The sequence below is a fragment of the Phoenix dactylifera genome, chromosome 2, assembly GCF_009389715.1.
Source record: "Phoenix dactylifera cultivar Barhee BC4 chromosome 2, palm_55x_up_171113_PBpolish2nd_filt_p, whole genome shotgun sequence".
Taxonomy (NCBI): domain Eukaryota; kingdom Viridiplantae; phylum Streptophyta; class Magnoliopsida; order Arecales; family Arecaceae; genus Phoenix; species Phoenix dactylifera.
The window spans coordinates 6,271,089-6,283,632 of record NC_052393.1 but is presented as its reverse complement, the minus strand read 5'-3'; the positions used below and the strand labels follow the sequence as shown (position 1 = coordinate 6,283,632).

General features: G+C 41.9%; 1 protein-coding gene and 1 long non-coding RNA gene across 2 annotated transcripts; one reads left to right on the top strand and one right to left on the bottom strand.

Moving 5' to 3' along the window:
* Window positions 1–5,771: 5,771 nt before the first annotated feature.
* LOC103711777 lies at window positions 5,772–7,766 on the bottom strand. The gene is made up of 4 exons (XM_008798056.3): window positions 7,570–7,766; window positions 7,238–7,432; window positions 6,645–6,860; window positions 5,772–6,527 (listed from the first exon to the last, which is right to left on the bottom strand). Exons 1-4 carry the CDS (start codon window positions 7,570–7,572, stop codon window positions 6,285–6,287), a joined length of 657 nt encoding a protein of 218 aa, XP_008796278.1. The 5' UTR covers window positions 7,573–7,766; the 3' UTR covers window positions 5,772–6,284.
* A 203-nt stretch (window positions 7,767–7,969) lies between these two features.
* On the top strand, window positions 7,970–10,808 carry LOC113463030. Its single transcript, XR_005508353.1, has 2 exons — window positions 7,970–9,312; window positions 10,300–10,808. It is a non-coding gene; the product is annotated as an uncharacterized LOC113463030 (long non-coding RNA).
* Window positions 10,809–12,544: the final 1,736 nt, after the last annotated feature.

Sequence of the window (12,544 nt, the reverse complement as noted above, 5' to 3'; positions counted from 1 at the left end):
TCAAATGGCTTACTTGGAAAAAGTCATGGTCTATGATTTTGACTACTTTGACTAACATAATTCAGACTTCAGACTAAACAAATGAGAATTAAGGACCCGTGACTGTCGAAGCTTAATTTCCACGGCGATATTTCCAGAGAACCGGGGCGAGACAAACCTATGGAGGGCCCCCCATGGTATTTTTTCTCCTATTTAAGCCGCCTAGGAATATGTTGCTCCTCAAAGCACGGGATGAACCTATGGAGGGCACCCTTCGCTCACAGTAGAAAAAAACAAGTTGGCATCGGAATAGTTCTTTCTGGTGCAAAGTATGTGGGATAGTTTGGAGGACAAAAATTGGTGACAATCTTCGACAGATGGAACATGTCAGGAGACCAAAGTCGTGATAAGAACCCATGAACTAACCTATCCCATCTTTCAAGCCAGTTAGCTTACTAGCTCATGAAAGGCTGATCCCATTTGGCCAAAAAAAAAAAAGGACTGATTCCTAATCCTACCAAATTGCGAACTCTTTGAAACGTGTAATGTGCTGCGGCAAAAGGTTCCATCAATCCACGCAATTTCTATTTATGAACTATAAATAAAAAAATAGAAAATAATGTTTGTATACAAAGATAAATGGTCATAATAATAATAATAATAATAATAAGACTGTTTGTTGGATGTCCCGGCCATTGCATGATTTTTTTTAAAAAAATCGAAAATAAAGAAAATTATTTTTGTACCTATTGAAAATTTTATTGGACCATTATATTCCTATTCTCGCGACCAATTATAAGAATATAATTTAAGATCAACATGTATTATTTGCATTGTTGCTGTCAGTATATTTGTATTAAATTAGCCAAAGCTGTGCATTTACTTAGAGGACACCCGTATGATGGTCCAAAGTTTATTTTATGTCAAAAAAATATTTTTTAAATATAAAAACTGATTGTTTGTTGAATTTTTTAAAAAATAAATAATTTTTGGAGCAACCAAATAGTTTTTTTAACAAAAAATATTTATAAATATTTTTTTAGTACAACAGCGTCTCACACAAGATGTATGTATGAGTGCAGCCAGCAAAATCAAAAAAAAAAAAAAAAACGAACAGATTGAAGAAGAAACAATTCTTCTAAAAAAATGTTCTAACATAATGAGTCGTCCAAAAAACCACCGAGTTGAGATAATTACAATTCAACATCATTTAGTTCGAGGATGCACTAGAGGTGCATGCGCGCATAGGTCCCACGTACTCACGGGCGCTATAGAGCTACGGTCATAAAAGACTTACATGCCGATCGTGCAGGGCCCATAAGATGCATGAGTCTTACGCACGTGTACATCGGGCAATTAGCAAAACTCTTGGCCTAATTACACGTTACAAACCAAAAAAAATATATAAAGTAGCAGTTAAAATCATGATAAAAAATATGACCAATTATTAATAAAATCTATCCCAATGGTTGACAGATAATGATAATAAATGATATTGCTAAAAGTTATTATCATAGTTAGTATAATTATTGATATAATTTATTGCAGCAATTATAGCTATTGCTGTAGATATAATTAGAATTAAAATATTTTTATTTATCTAAGTTAAGAGATAATTTAGACAATTGCAGCACATCCGACAGCCACGGAGTGGGGCCGGTTGCATTATGTTTTGAGCCAACAGCCTCGTCGATGTCCCGAAAGGAAAGGTGAAACCGCGAGGCGAAGTGGTTTGCTATCATGGTAATTGGGCAAGCTCACGTTCTCTTGGCTATTTATCGAAGTTTGTGTCGTTAGAAAAGTTTGACATCGAAGATTGTGTCCATCAAGCTTTGGAAAACGTGGGCCACGTGCCTGGAAATTAACTTGCCTTGCTTCTTTACGTTTAGAGGATAAACATCGCCAGAGTGCCAACGTGGAGACGCAGATGAAATTTTATATAAAATTTACTGAATTTGTGCTCCAAGAAAATGGTTATTTTTGGGTCCCAACCGCCAAGTTATTGTCCGACTGAAAGTTACTGACTTGTATGTTGGTGACCGGTGAATCCTTGAGGACGACTTGGCTGTTATCATAGGATGGATCTAAAAAAATCTGAGGATATTGGATAGGACTATTTTCTACTTCGAGACATTTGGGTCATGAACAAAAATGGATAAGTCTTTCTGACCAAGCATATTTATAGAAAAACCAACGAAGCCGCGGATTGAGTAGCTTCTTACGTGGCTAGTCACTCAAGCAGTACTCTCTGAACACAGGAGAAAAAGCTGCCTATGACTTTCCGCGATATTTTGTTTTCAGATTCTAATAGGTATGTCCGTACTCATGTACTGTGATGCACGCGTCTAAACAATATATATATATATATATATATATACACACACACACTTACATACATAACACATGTATACATAAAAGTAGTTTTTAAATTTTTCTATATACTGTGTACAATAATACTCTTGTAGTCCTTGTACTTGTTTTTAGTTTTAGGAGTCTTGAGTGTGCAGTTGATGAAGTCTCAAGATTGCTCATTTATCCTCTAATTTTTGTGGATTTGGATTTTACATGAACAGAGTTATCAGGTCATAGGACATATTCTACCGATAAGCAGCTAACCATTAATAAAGCATATCTTCCTAGCTAATATGCTTGATGATTTCTATCCAAATAGAAGTACACTTCTATCAATCTTGAACTGACCAGCTATTAAATGTGTTAGATTAAGTGGACTAGCACAACCATTAGCTTGCCAAAATGTGATTTCTTGTACTAATCTTTGCCTGGAACTTTCCACCGAAGACCTTAGATTTCAAGCGTTAGGGATAAGTCTCCAGTTTGGCATTTGGGACTTGATAAGATTAAAAAAAAAACCTAACTTGACAATGCACAGTTTGTTAGTTTATTTGGTTTATTAATTATTATTTCAGAAAAACCTTCAAATATATTCTACATCGTAAAAAAAAAATAAAAGAAAGGACAACTAAGAGGGTCACATCGTCGTCAATAAGTCCACCGATACTTTTAAGATACTCTATGACTAAAGACACCACTAATTAGGTATGTTGCCATTTCTCAGAATCTCCTTGGATCATGCAGATCTTCATATAAAAGGAAAATATCAGCATGCACCCAGTAAAAGAAAAATAATATTAATTTTTCAATGATTAAAACTAAGTATAAGAAAGGGCATTATTTGCTTTACATCCCTTATAAAGCTGGGGACGTTTAGGTATTCTCAGAATCCAATAATAACAATAAAAACAACTCCGAAGTGAATAAACTAAGCTATCTTGCCTTCCAACGCCAATTATGGCATCACTGGATAATTTGTCGATGAATAGCACAATCATCAATTTATTGAGACTCAAAATCTATCTAATAAGGTCAGAAACCCTCGAACCACCATCAGAAGACTTTTATAGTGGCTAGCGCACCATAGTTTGATTTAGGATGGTGCATTTTTTTTTTTTTTACTCCTAATGGATCTTCGGGCTCTGATGATTTATTTTTGGGGCTAGCTTGATGTTGGCCTACAACAGGGTTAGATCTACCGAAGTATAATGATATTACCTCAGCAATATATCTATAAAGTTGTTGAGTTTGTTTTCGGTTGAAATCATGTGACATATTCTTTTTTCTTGTATGCTAAAAATTTCAGAAATGCAACCTAGAAGATTGCTTAATTTATACCGACACTGTATGCTTCCCTTCTACAAAGGACAAGTTCAGATAGAACTCTCTAACTGGGCTTTCAAGGCACGAGACATTGCGCATGTCTCAGGCGCAACTTAACCGAGCTCATAAGTCATGATTTATGATGGACTAGTTGGCCGTAGCACTCCAAAATTCTCATGTGACTTCTCCACTGTCAAATATAAAGGCCAAACAGTTTAGGTACCTCCTTTTGAACACTTGCACAAAAGAGGTTCCTTAATCTTAATCCCAAAACGTTCACATTCTAATTATGCAATGTAAATGTGTTTGTAGTAATTACTTGCGATCCCTTCCCCTCAGGATCTCTGCCTTAAAATTAATTATTATTTTTTCTTTCCTACTTTCTTATTTATCTATTTATTTATTTCCTTCTCTTCGTCCTCTATTATTTGAGGACAAAAGAAAGATGACCCCACAAAAGAGGTGGGTCGCGGACGATTAAAACACCTGGCTTTCTATATTTCGACATGACGTTCATGGCCTCAATGCCTTATCACTTCTCAGATCGGTTGGTTCTCATCAACCTCAACCCACCCACACTCCGTCTCCTGTCACGAAGTAAAGAAGAAAAGTAGCTTGCCAGAACCATGTCCTACCACCATATAAAGCAAGAACAAGTACACCGGATCATTGTTGCTTTCACATGAAAGTATCCAATTAAGCTTAATTGCCAAGCCTTAGATTTCTCATTTGAACCAGAAACCTAACACCTAACATACGTCGGCCGCAACGATGGGAAAATCCGGCCATCAACGGAGCGGCGGATGCGAGGGCCCATCGATGCTGCTGACCGAACGAAGGCCGGGCCCACCGCCGTGGAAGAGAGGTCGCGGTTTTGGTTTACTGTCGATGAAGGTTTTCAGGGAGCAAATGACATCATGGCTTAGGCCAATCCGTGAAACAGAGGGTCCGGGGTGGGGCCCAGTTCCTCTCCACCCAAACCCACTTTAACGACCCATAGGCGGGGCTTTTTTGTGCTTGCCAGTGGGCGGAGCACAAGGAGCCGAATCTAATAAATTAAGGGCTGTTCCAGGTTTGGGAATTGGGAGAGGCAAGAAAAAAAAAAAAAAAAGGCTTTAGAGAGATCCACATCTCCACCCACTCCCACTCTACCTATGAGTGCTTTGCTCGTGGGAAACGCATCGACCAGAAAAACGCTTCTCGTTAGCAGTTAAAACCAATACGATTCGTTTTCTGAGTCTTTTGACAACCGAATCGACGCCCAATTGGTGGAACGGAGGGACCGCACGTGTCGGTAAACGAGTTCGGAAGAGTTAAAAGAGGAGTCGGTAAGTCTTGGGCGGCGGAGAGTCGAGGTGCGGAGAATTATTGGCAGCCCGCGTGAGCCACGTGGCACTATTCTGCTGGACCCAACTTTTACAAGTGGAGCCACGACGACGGAGACGGCATTCCCGGTCCTTCGTCAGCAAGCGCGTCGCCATTAGCAGCGGATGGCCACTCTGCTGCCACGTGTATTCTTCTTCTCCTCTTTGCATAAAGCGTCGCGCTAAGAGATGGTGAGCACCATATTTCGTGCTATGAAACAAATATCGGATCACGGGAACAAGCCCCCTGGGAAACGAGCATTCTGCCCAATATCTTCCACACAGGACGGTGACTCACACCAAACAAACTCGCGAGTCGCGACCATCGAATGCTGATCACGCGGTGGTCGTTCTCCATGGACCACCTGCTCATCAAAACGGAGGACAAGGGCTGCTTTCCGAGAACGGGTCACGAACGGAGGCGGTATGGTACACCCCACCAATTTCCAATCATGAACAGCCACGTCTTCATCAGGCCAGCCCACGCAAGCAAGAAGTCTAGCAGCTCCCCCACGCCACCCGGACCAAAACAACTCGGCCCCCGGTATGGGACCCACAAGCGACCCGATAGATCCAGCCAGCCAGCGGCGTTCGCATCTTTCGCGCGGAAGAAGGATTAACGTTTCTTCGCGCGAAGCCGCGGTTAGATTTTGCGCAATAATCGCTTCAGGATCCGCGCAGACAGATGAAAAAAAATAGTTCGGAGTGCTCTGAGAGCTGCGCAGAGTACGATCCAAGGATCAAGACTACCCCTGAAGAAAACAAGGAGCATTTTATTACATTCCCCATCTTACAGACGTTGTCTCCTTTCCCTCGCTACAACAAACTCTCTCCCTCTCTCTCTCTCTCTAACATTCTTCTGTCTTCCTTGATATTTACATTTAACAAAGGCTAAACCAACATATTATCACAAAACTTAGGTATAAGGAGAGTAGTAAACGCATACCACCATTTATATCATCTAAAACACCAGAACCTATGATAACATCTGTTTCACTACGGTCTTTAGCTACACTTCCAAGCCTAATTAAACTATGAGCTGTCTGAGGTCCTTTTTCCATCTGCCCTTCTGTTTCTCTGTGAATCGATGTGAGTTCCCAGCACCGGCCTCTCGTCAGGAAGCGCAGAGTGCCGTGGATGATCCCCATGTAGCTATGAACTATATGACATCAAGAGAGAGTTGGGTTGGTGGTTCTTATCTTCTCTTATATATACGTATATATTACGTCTATACTGGTATGCATCCTGCGGTAGCATCGGAGCAGTCTAGAACTCCAAGATGAGGCTGCTAAAGGGGGCCCTGTGGGGAATGCCCTTTCGCCTCTTGGCGGTCCGGTAGCTGAGGACGGTCGGCGGCGGGGTCGACGGGGTGAAGCTCTGTACTGCATTGCTCTTCTCGCTCCCGCGGCTGGTGCTGGTGTACGACTCCTCGGAGTCGGAGGCCGACGAGGCCGCTGCTTTCTTTCTCTTCCTCTTCTTCTTGCTGTGATCGTTGGAGGTCCCGACAATCTAGGCATTTCATCGAGCAATACATTCAATTAAAAGACTAGAATTTGAATCTGCGCTGCAGGGGCAATAGACATAGTTCCAAGCGAAAGATAAGGGAATAAAGGAGGGGATGGATACCTTGCAGCCGAGGGAGCAGAAGCGGAAGGAGTCGAGGAGGCTCCGGTCGCAGACCTCGCAGGTGTTGGTGACGCCTTTGCCGGGCCTCGGCTGGGGGCGCTCGTTGAGGAACACCACGCGGGCGCTGTTGATGATATAAGTCTGGACGCCGCTGATGTCCAGCACCTTCTGTATCTCCGACACTCTGATAACATCATGGTAGGATGACCTCCTTATCTGTAGTAAATTTACCGAAGAAATTATGTCTCATCACAAGTAGAAATAATCAGATGCCCCAAAAATTGTCGCATTGAGAGGGAAATAACACACAAATCCGGGAAGTGGGATTACGAGACTGAGAAACAAGAAAACCGATAGCTAAAAAGGGGGAGAAAAAAAAAGGAGAACAGGATTCTTAATTGGTAAGACCAACCGTTTAGCATTTATTGAAAAAAGGAACACGAATTGCAAGAAAAAGAAGAAATTTATCGGAAGAAAAATCCGTAAATGAAGTATTGAGATTGAAGGAAACAGAAATACCTGAATGAAGTATTGAGATTGAAGGAAACAGAAATACCTGAATGAAGTATTGAGATTGAAGGAAACAAAAATACCTGAATGGCGCGGTGGTCGCGATGGCAGGCGAGACAGAGCGAGCAGAGGGCGCCATTCATGCAGTCGAGGCAGTACATGTTGCACTCGCTCTTGTGCGAATCGGCATGGAGTTTGCATTGCACAAAAAAGCTGGTCGACAGCAGCGGCCGGAGCCATGGCGGCCACCGGTTGTCGTCGTCCGGACCTCCTGCTCCCTGTTCCAAAAGGCCAATTAATCCCCATAACACACATCAATTAACAAGGCCAATTAATCCCCATTCCACACAACAATTAACAACTTACAAGCCAATACAAGAACAAGAAAGGAAGTATGAAAGAACAGTAAGCTCACCATGACCCTTCTATTCTTGATTTTGAGCTCCTTGAAGGGGGATTCGTGATCGATCGCCAGTTTGCTGAGCAAAGTGTTCTCGTTTTTTCTCGTTCTATTTCAAGGATAAGAGAGGCGCACTCGGCGGAAGACGAGGGAAGGGAGGGGGGGGGAGGGGGAGAGAGAGAGAGAGAGAGAGGAGAGAGCTTAGAGAGAAGGGGTTAGAAGGAGTTGTGGGGGATGGGATTAAGGTCTTTGTAGACTTAAGGGGTGAGTGGGACGAAGGGGTCTGGTTTGTTCTTATCCGCTCAAAGTCTTTCTCCTCCGAGGCTCCCTCCGAGCCTAAGCTGCCTTGGGCCCTCCCTCACATCTTCCCCCCAACCCATCAATCCCATTTGTTTATTTCTGATGCCACTTTTTAAATTAGGTGTACGTTGTTTTCTTGCCTCACTTCTTATTTAATTAGGAATCAGTTTGCGGATCAATTACGATGGTGCCAAAACCATTAGAGATAAAAAAATAATTACCATGTTATAATCATCAATTAGGCCACAGACCACATTCTTGCCAATTAGACCAAAGCATACACCCTACCTTTTTTGGGCGAGACACATGCCGGCAACGCTTGAAATCGTGCGTACACTAGTTTGCAAGAGCCTCCATATCAACCGTTTAGTTTGATTCTGGGAATTTCTTTTGTACGCCGGATATGTAGCAGTTGGTTGTTCGACAGTTGAAGAGTTCGTATCAACTTGTACTTAATGTATTGGTACATTGGTAACGTATTAATTATGTAGCATGAACGAAATCATACTAGCGAAAGATATATGTAATTTTAAACACTTTCGCAGAAGAAGCCGGAAACTGAATATTGCTTGAATAGTTTCTCGTTTCTTGACGCATAGGCTTCAAGAAACTTGCCTCACCAAAGCACTTTGCCTAATCTTTTTGACTCACGAGGCTCTTGATTACGATCCTGCCAATAAAATTATAAATAGAATACAGTTCATTTATAGCATGCAGAGGAGTGGATTTCATACTTGAGCCACTTGGTCAGACGTTATCTCCTCTTCCAGCCAATTAAGTTTAAGAGAACATCCAAGCCAAACCGACCTCCACCAGAAAAGACAATTAATCGAACCACATGAACATTTCATCATCCACTAACTGCCTCTTTAATGACGGTTGCTCGGGGTCTAGGCCAATCCGGTCATTTTATAGGCCTCTAGAAAGATCAGCGAAGACAAACAAAGAGAGACAGGGATGGTCCATGGGAAGGTCTACAGTAGGAGGTGGGACGCTTGTCTGCGATACCAAGTTATCATCCCTTATTTTCCGAAAAAAGTCCGATTTATGCGCAATTCGGCGAATGTGGACAGAACCATCGGGGAATCTTCTAGTGGAGGGTGGATAGGATTATTTAATTCTAGTGCTGCTGCCCCCATGGAAAAACCTTGGCCTGTGGTTATGGGAAACCCTGGTTTTAGATTGACGAAATTGACTCTTGGAAAAATCTAAGGGGGGATGATATCATGGCTTAACGGAATAGTGCCGCAGGAGACGGGTTGTTAGGTTTCTGGCACGTAGAAAGATATGCTGTCTTCTTTTAGCCGTATCTTATATGCTTCTCATTTTCAGAAAGGCAGAGTGAACTTATTGTGGCCGGAGTAGCATCGGCTAGTTCCCGCAGCATTTGGGCTTCCAAGGGCTTATAGCTTAAACCGTCAGCGAAGCCGGGGGTCCGGTGTTGGTATGGTGTTACCGGTACGCCTTTTTTTTTTTTTCTTTTGCTTTTATGGATAGATAAATTCAGGTAGCCATGCCTATTCTGATACGGAGTTGTGAAATATATATAAGTTTGGGGGCTTTTACCAATCTTTTGTTTGAAATAAATAAGTAAAGATGATAATATTATTTTTCTTTTCTTCCTTAATTTTCGCCCTTGTTATTGGAGATCTTTGTCGAGTGTCATGCAATTTATGTGGTCCTAGCACGGAGGCAATAAAAAAATATTTGGCTGTTTAACCTAATTTCCTATGTTTATGCTTTGGAATCATAATTATGTATGTACTTTAAAGAATAAACCAAACAAATATGTATGCCGCCTCATGTATAAGCTAATTGCATAACTAGCTAAATGTTACATAAAGAGGCTGTTTCATTGAAGCTTTAAATGTGTAATATCTTCTTATTCTATATTTTTATTGCCCTATAAATCGAACTCGCCAATGAATATTTTCGAGCAAAACACCAATATATATATATTAAATAATCAAATCAAGAAGAGAGGAGCAACCTCAATCTATGATTTGGATGGTGCAAGGCAGCTTAGTTTTTTCTCCGGGCATCCTCCGGTATCACTGCATGGTTGCTGCGAAGTAGAAGTTCACCTGATGGGTCGATTTAGCTTTAAATAAATTCTTACGAGCCTTCACTCGTCGGCGAGGATGACCAGCGTTTGATGGGCATGTACAGGACTCAAACTGACCATACATACCAAGTTGTCCATTGTCGCGGTGCACTCCTTTCGTCCACCCCTCACCCACCTACGTGGCTACGTATCACCCACATGATCACTACCGTGATGAGACCACCATCTTTCTTGATTGCGTCTGGTCGCATCGATTCAATAACCAATGCGTATAAAACCAATTGATCTGGAAAAATAAAAATAAAAAACGCATAATATTTATTTTTAATTTGATATATAATTTTTATTGGAGCTTATTATTTCGTCCGGGTGTTGACCAGCGGAGGGGGAGGGGCGGCTCCATAGGTCAAGGCAGTGGGCGGTGGAAGCCGCCATCCACGGCACGCCAGGAAGGACCCGGGAAAGCAGCGCCAGCCGGCCAACGCGTCGCTTTCGCGCCATCCACCGCGGCCATCGCCCTGGGTCCCACCACCAGCCGACCTGGTTGACTCCGTGCTCGCACGTGTGTCAGATTGTCCACGTGTGTCCTCTTTGGTGAAAAATAATCGCGAGGGCATGGATTGCCACAACTTTAGCTAGGCATCCATTAAACAGCATGAAATGGGATGGGCAAGATGGGCTGTGTACATTAATTTCTTCCATTCTGATGATGTTGATTTGAGACTAGTATTCATCGACCTATTTATTTTGCCTAGTTGATTTGATGGACACTGGTAACGTTTCTAACAAAACATACCTATCTTTGACTTTGATGCTTTAATAAGGGGAGTTGTATATAGAAATTAGATTACGTGCAAGACCGTCAATTATTATAAGCTTAATATCATAATCATCTGCCTTGAATTCATCTCAATTAGTTGAATCCTGACGATTGTTTATTTGTGTTATTTTGAATGGTTGAATGACATAGGACGGACTGGTAACTTATATTTTAGTTGGAGTTTTCTATGTTAGGGTGACCCTTCATAGGATCAATTAATATACATTTCGCACCTAGCTTCTAATTAATTATCTGATAAAAAAGACATGATTGGCACAAGTTCCATTCGATGACCAATTCAATTCGTTGATAACATATAACAATCAGATGATTTAAATGCTGGATCGAGTTTTCTTCCCGTGAGGAACGAGACTTTATGGACCCACCTTGTGTTGAACTAATCTAATCTCAAGGGAGTACTGTTGGATGCTTGCTTTCCCTAGCCTTGTGAAGTCCCTCAGAAAACAAGGGCATGAGAGAAGGAAAAGGGTAGGAGGCCTCTGATTAAGCAATCACAGAAAAAAAAAACAAAAGAAAGGGGGTGTATGGAATCATCCAGAAAGAGCAGTGCTAAAAGAGCCTCAAATAACGCATCCAAGACATAAAAAAGAAAAAGAAAATTCTTTTTGCTGCAGCTGCGAGTGGGATGACTCGGGGTCTTCTATAAGATTCACACCTACTCGGCTACTCCACCTCGATCAATAATGTTGGTTGGGGGTGCAAAAGTTTTCCAATCACTGCTCGCCATGGTGCAGACAGCTGCCACAAAGTTGGGAGACTTGGGTCAAACCCCAGGGCTTCGAAAGTCTATGGAAATATCTTCAAACAAGACTTGAGTCGGAGACTTCTTTTAGGATATCTTGCCTACCGATTGCATAAAATCTTGACTACGAAGAAGTTAAATGGAGCAAAGGAAGGACATTTATGTGTATGTATAGACACAGGAAGTTTCCAAAGAACTTCAGCCGAGAGAAGTTATTCGAGTGCAACAGATGCCACTATAAGAAAACCAAGCGTTTACTTGCAAACAAAGCGTTCGGAACGTCAGGAGAAGGTTCGTATGAAGCACTCTATATTGATCATAGATAGAGATGCAGCCAAAGCCAATATCTATATTTTTTTGATGTAAAGGACAATATCTATATGAAGCACTCTAGATTCGCCTATGTGGCTGCTGGTTGGTAATTCTTGTCTCCAGGATAAACTTTCGGTGAACTTTGGCGTTCGATCGACTTGCCCGGGGCATGGTTCGGTCCACGTGTTCAAGCAATCATTTGTAGTCCTATTCCAACGCGTTTCTTTGGCAGAGCAAAACGGGCTTTATGCCTTGTGGTTGGAAGAGCTTGGCTTTTGGTGCTTGCTTCGTAGCTAAGGCTCAAGTCACCCAAGGTGTGGAAAGAATAAAAGAGTGCGTGGAAAGCTGGAACGTGGAAAGACTTTCAGAGTCGGACCTGGATCAGATGTCCGTAAGAATAATGTTTTCTATCTGGGTTTCAAAAGGAGAGCCTAATGGAGTAGGATCGTTACGGTCGAGTACGGTCCATGGCTCCGTCCTAAACAAAATTTGCATGCCGAGAATCTCCTCTTTAATCAAGAGATTGTACATAAGGTGTAAAAGGATGCTGCAATATTTTATATTCACATAGGATCTCCGTGCGAAACTCAAGCTGTAAGTCTATGGATCAAAATTGGCGAAGGCCTTGTTTTAACGTAAAGAAAGCAATTGAGGCTTATGAGCCAATTCAGTACATTGCAAATGGTGGATGCTTGTCGATGTAGTCACACGCACGTACGGATGATGCATG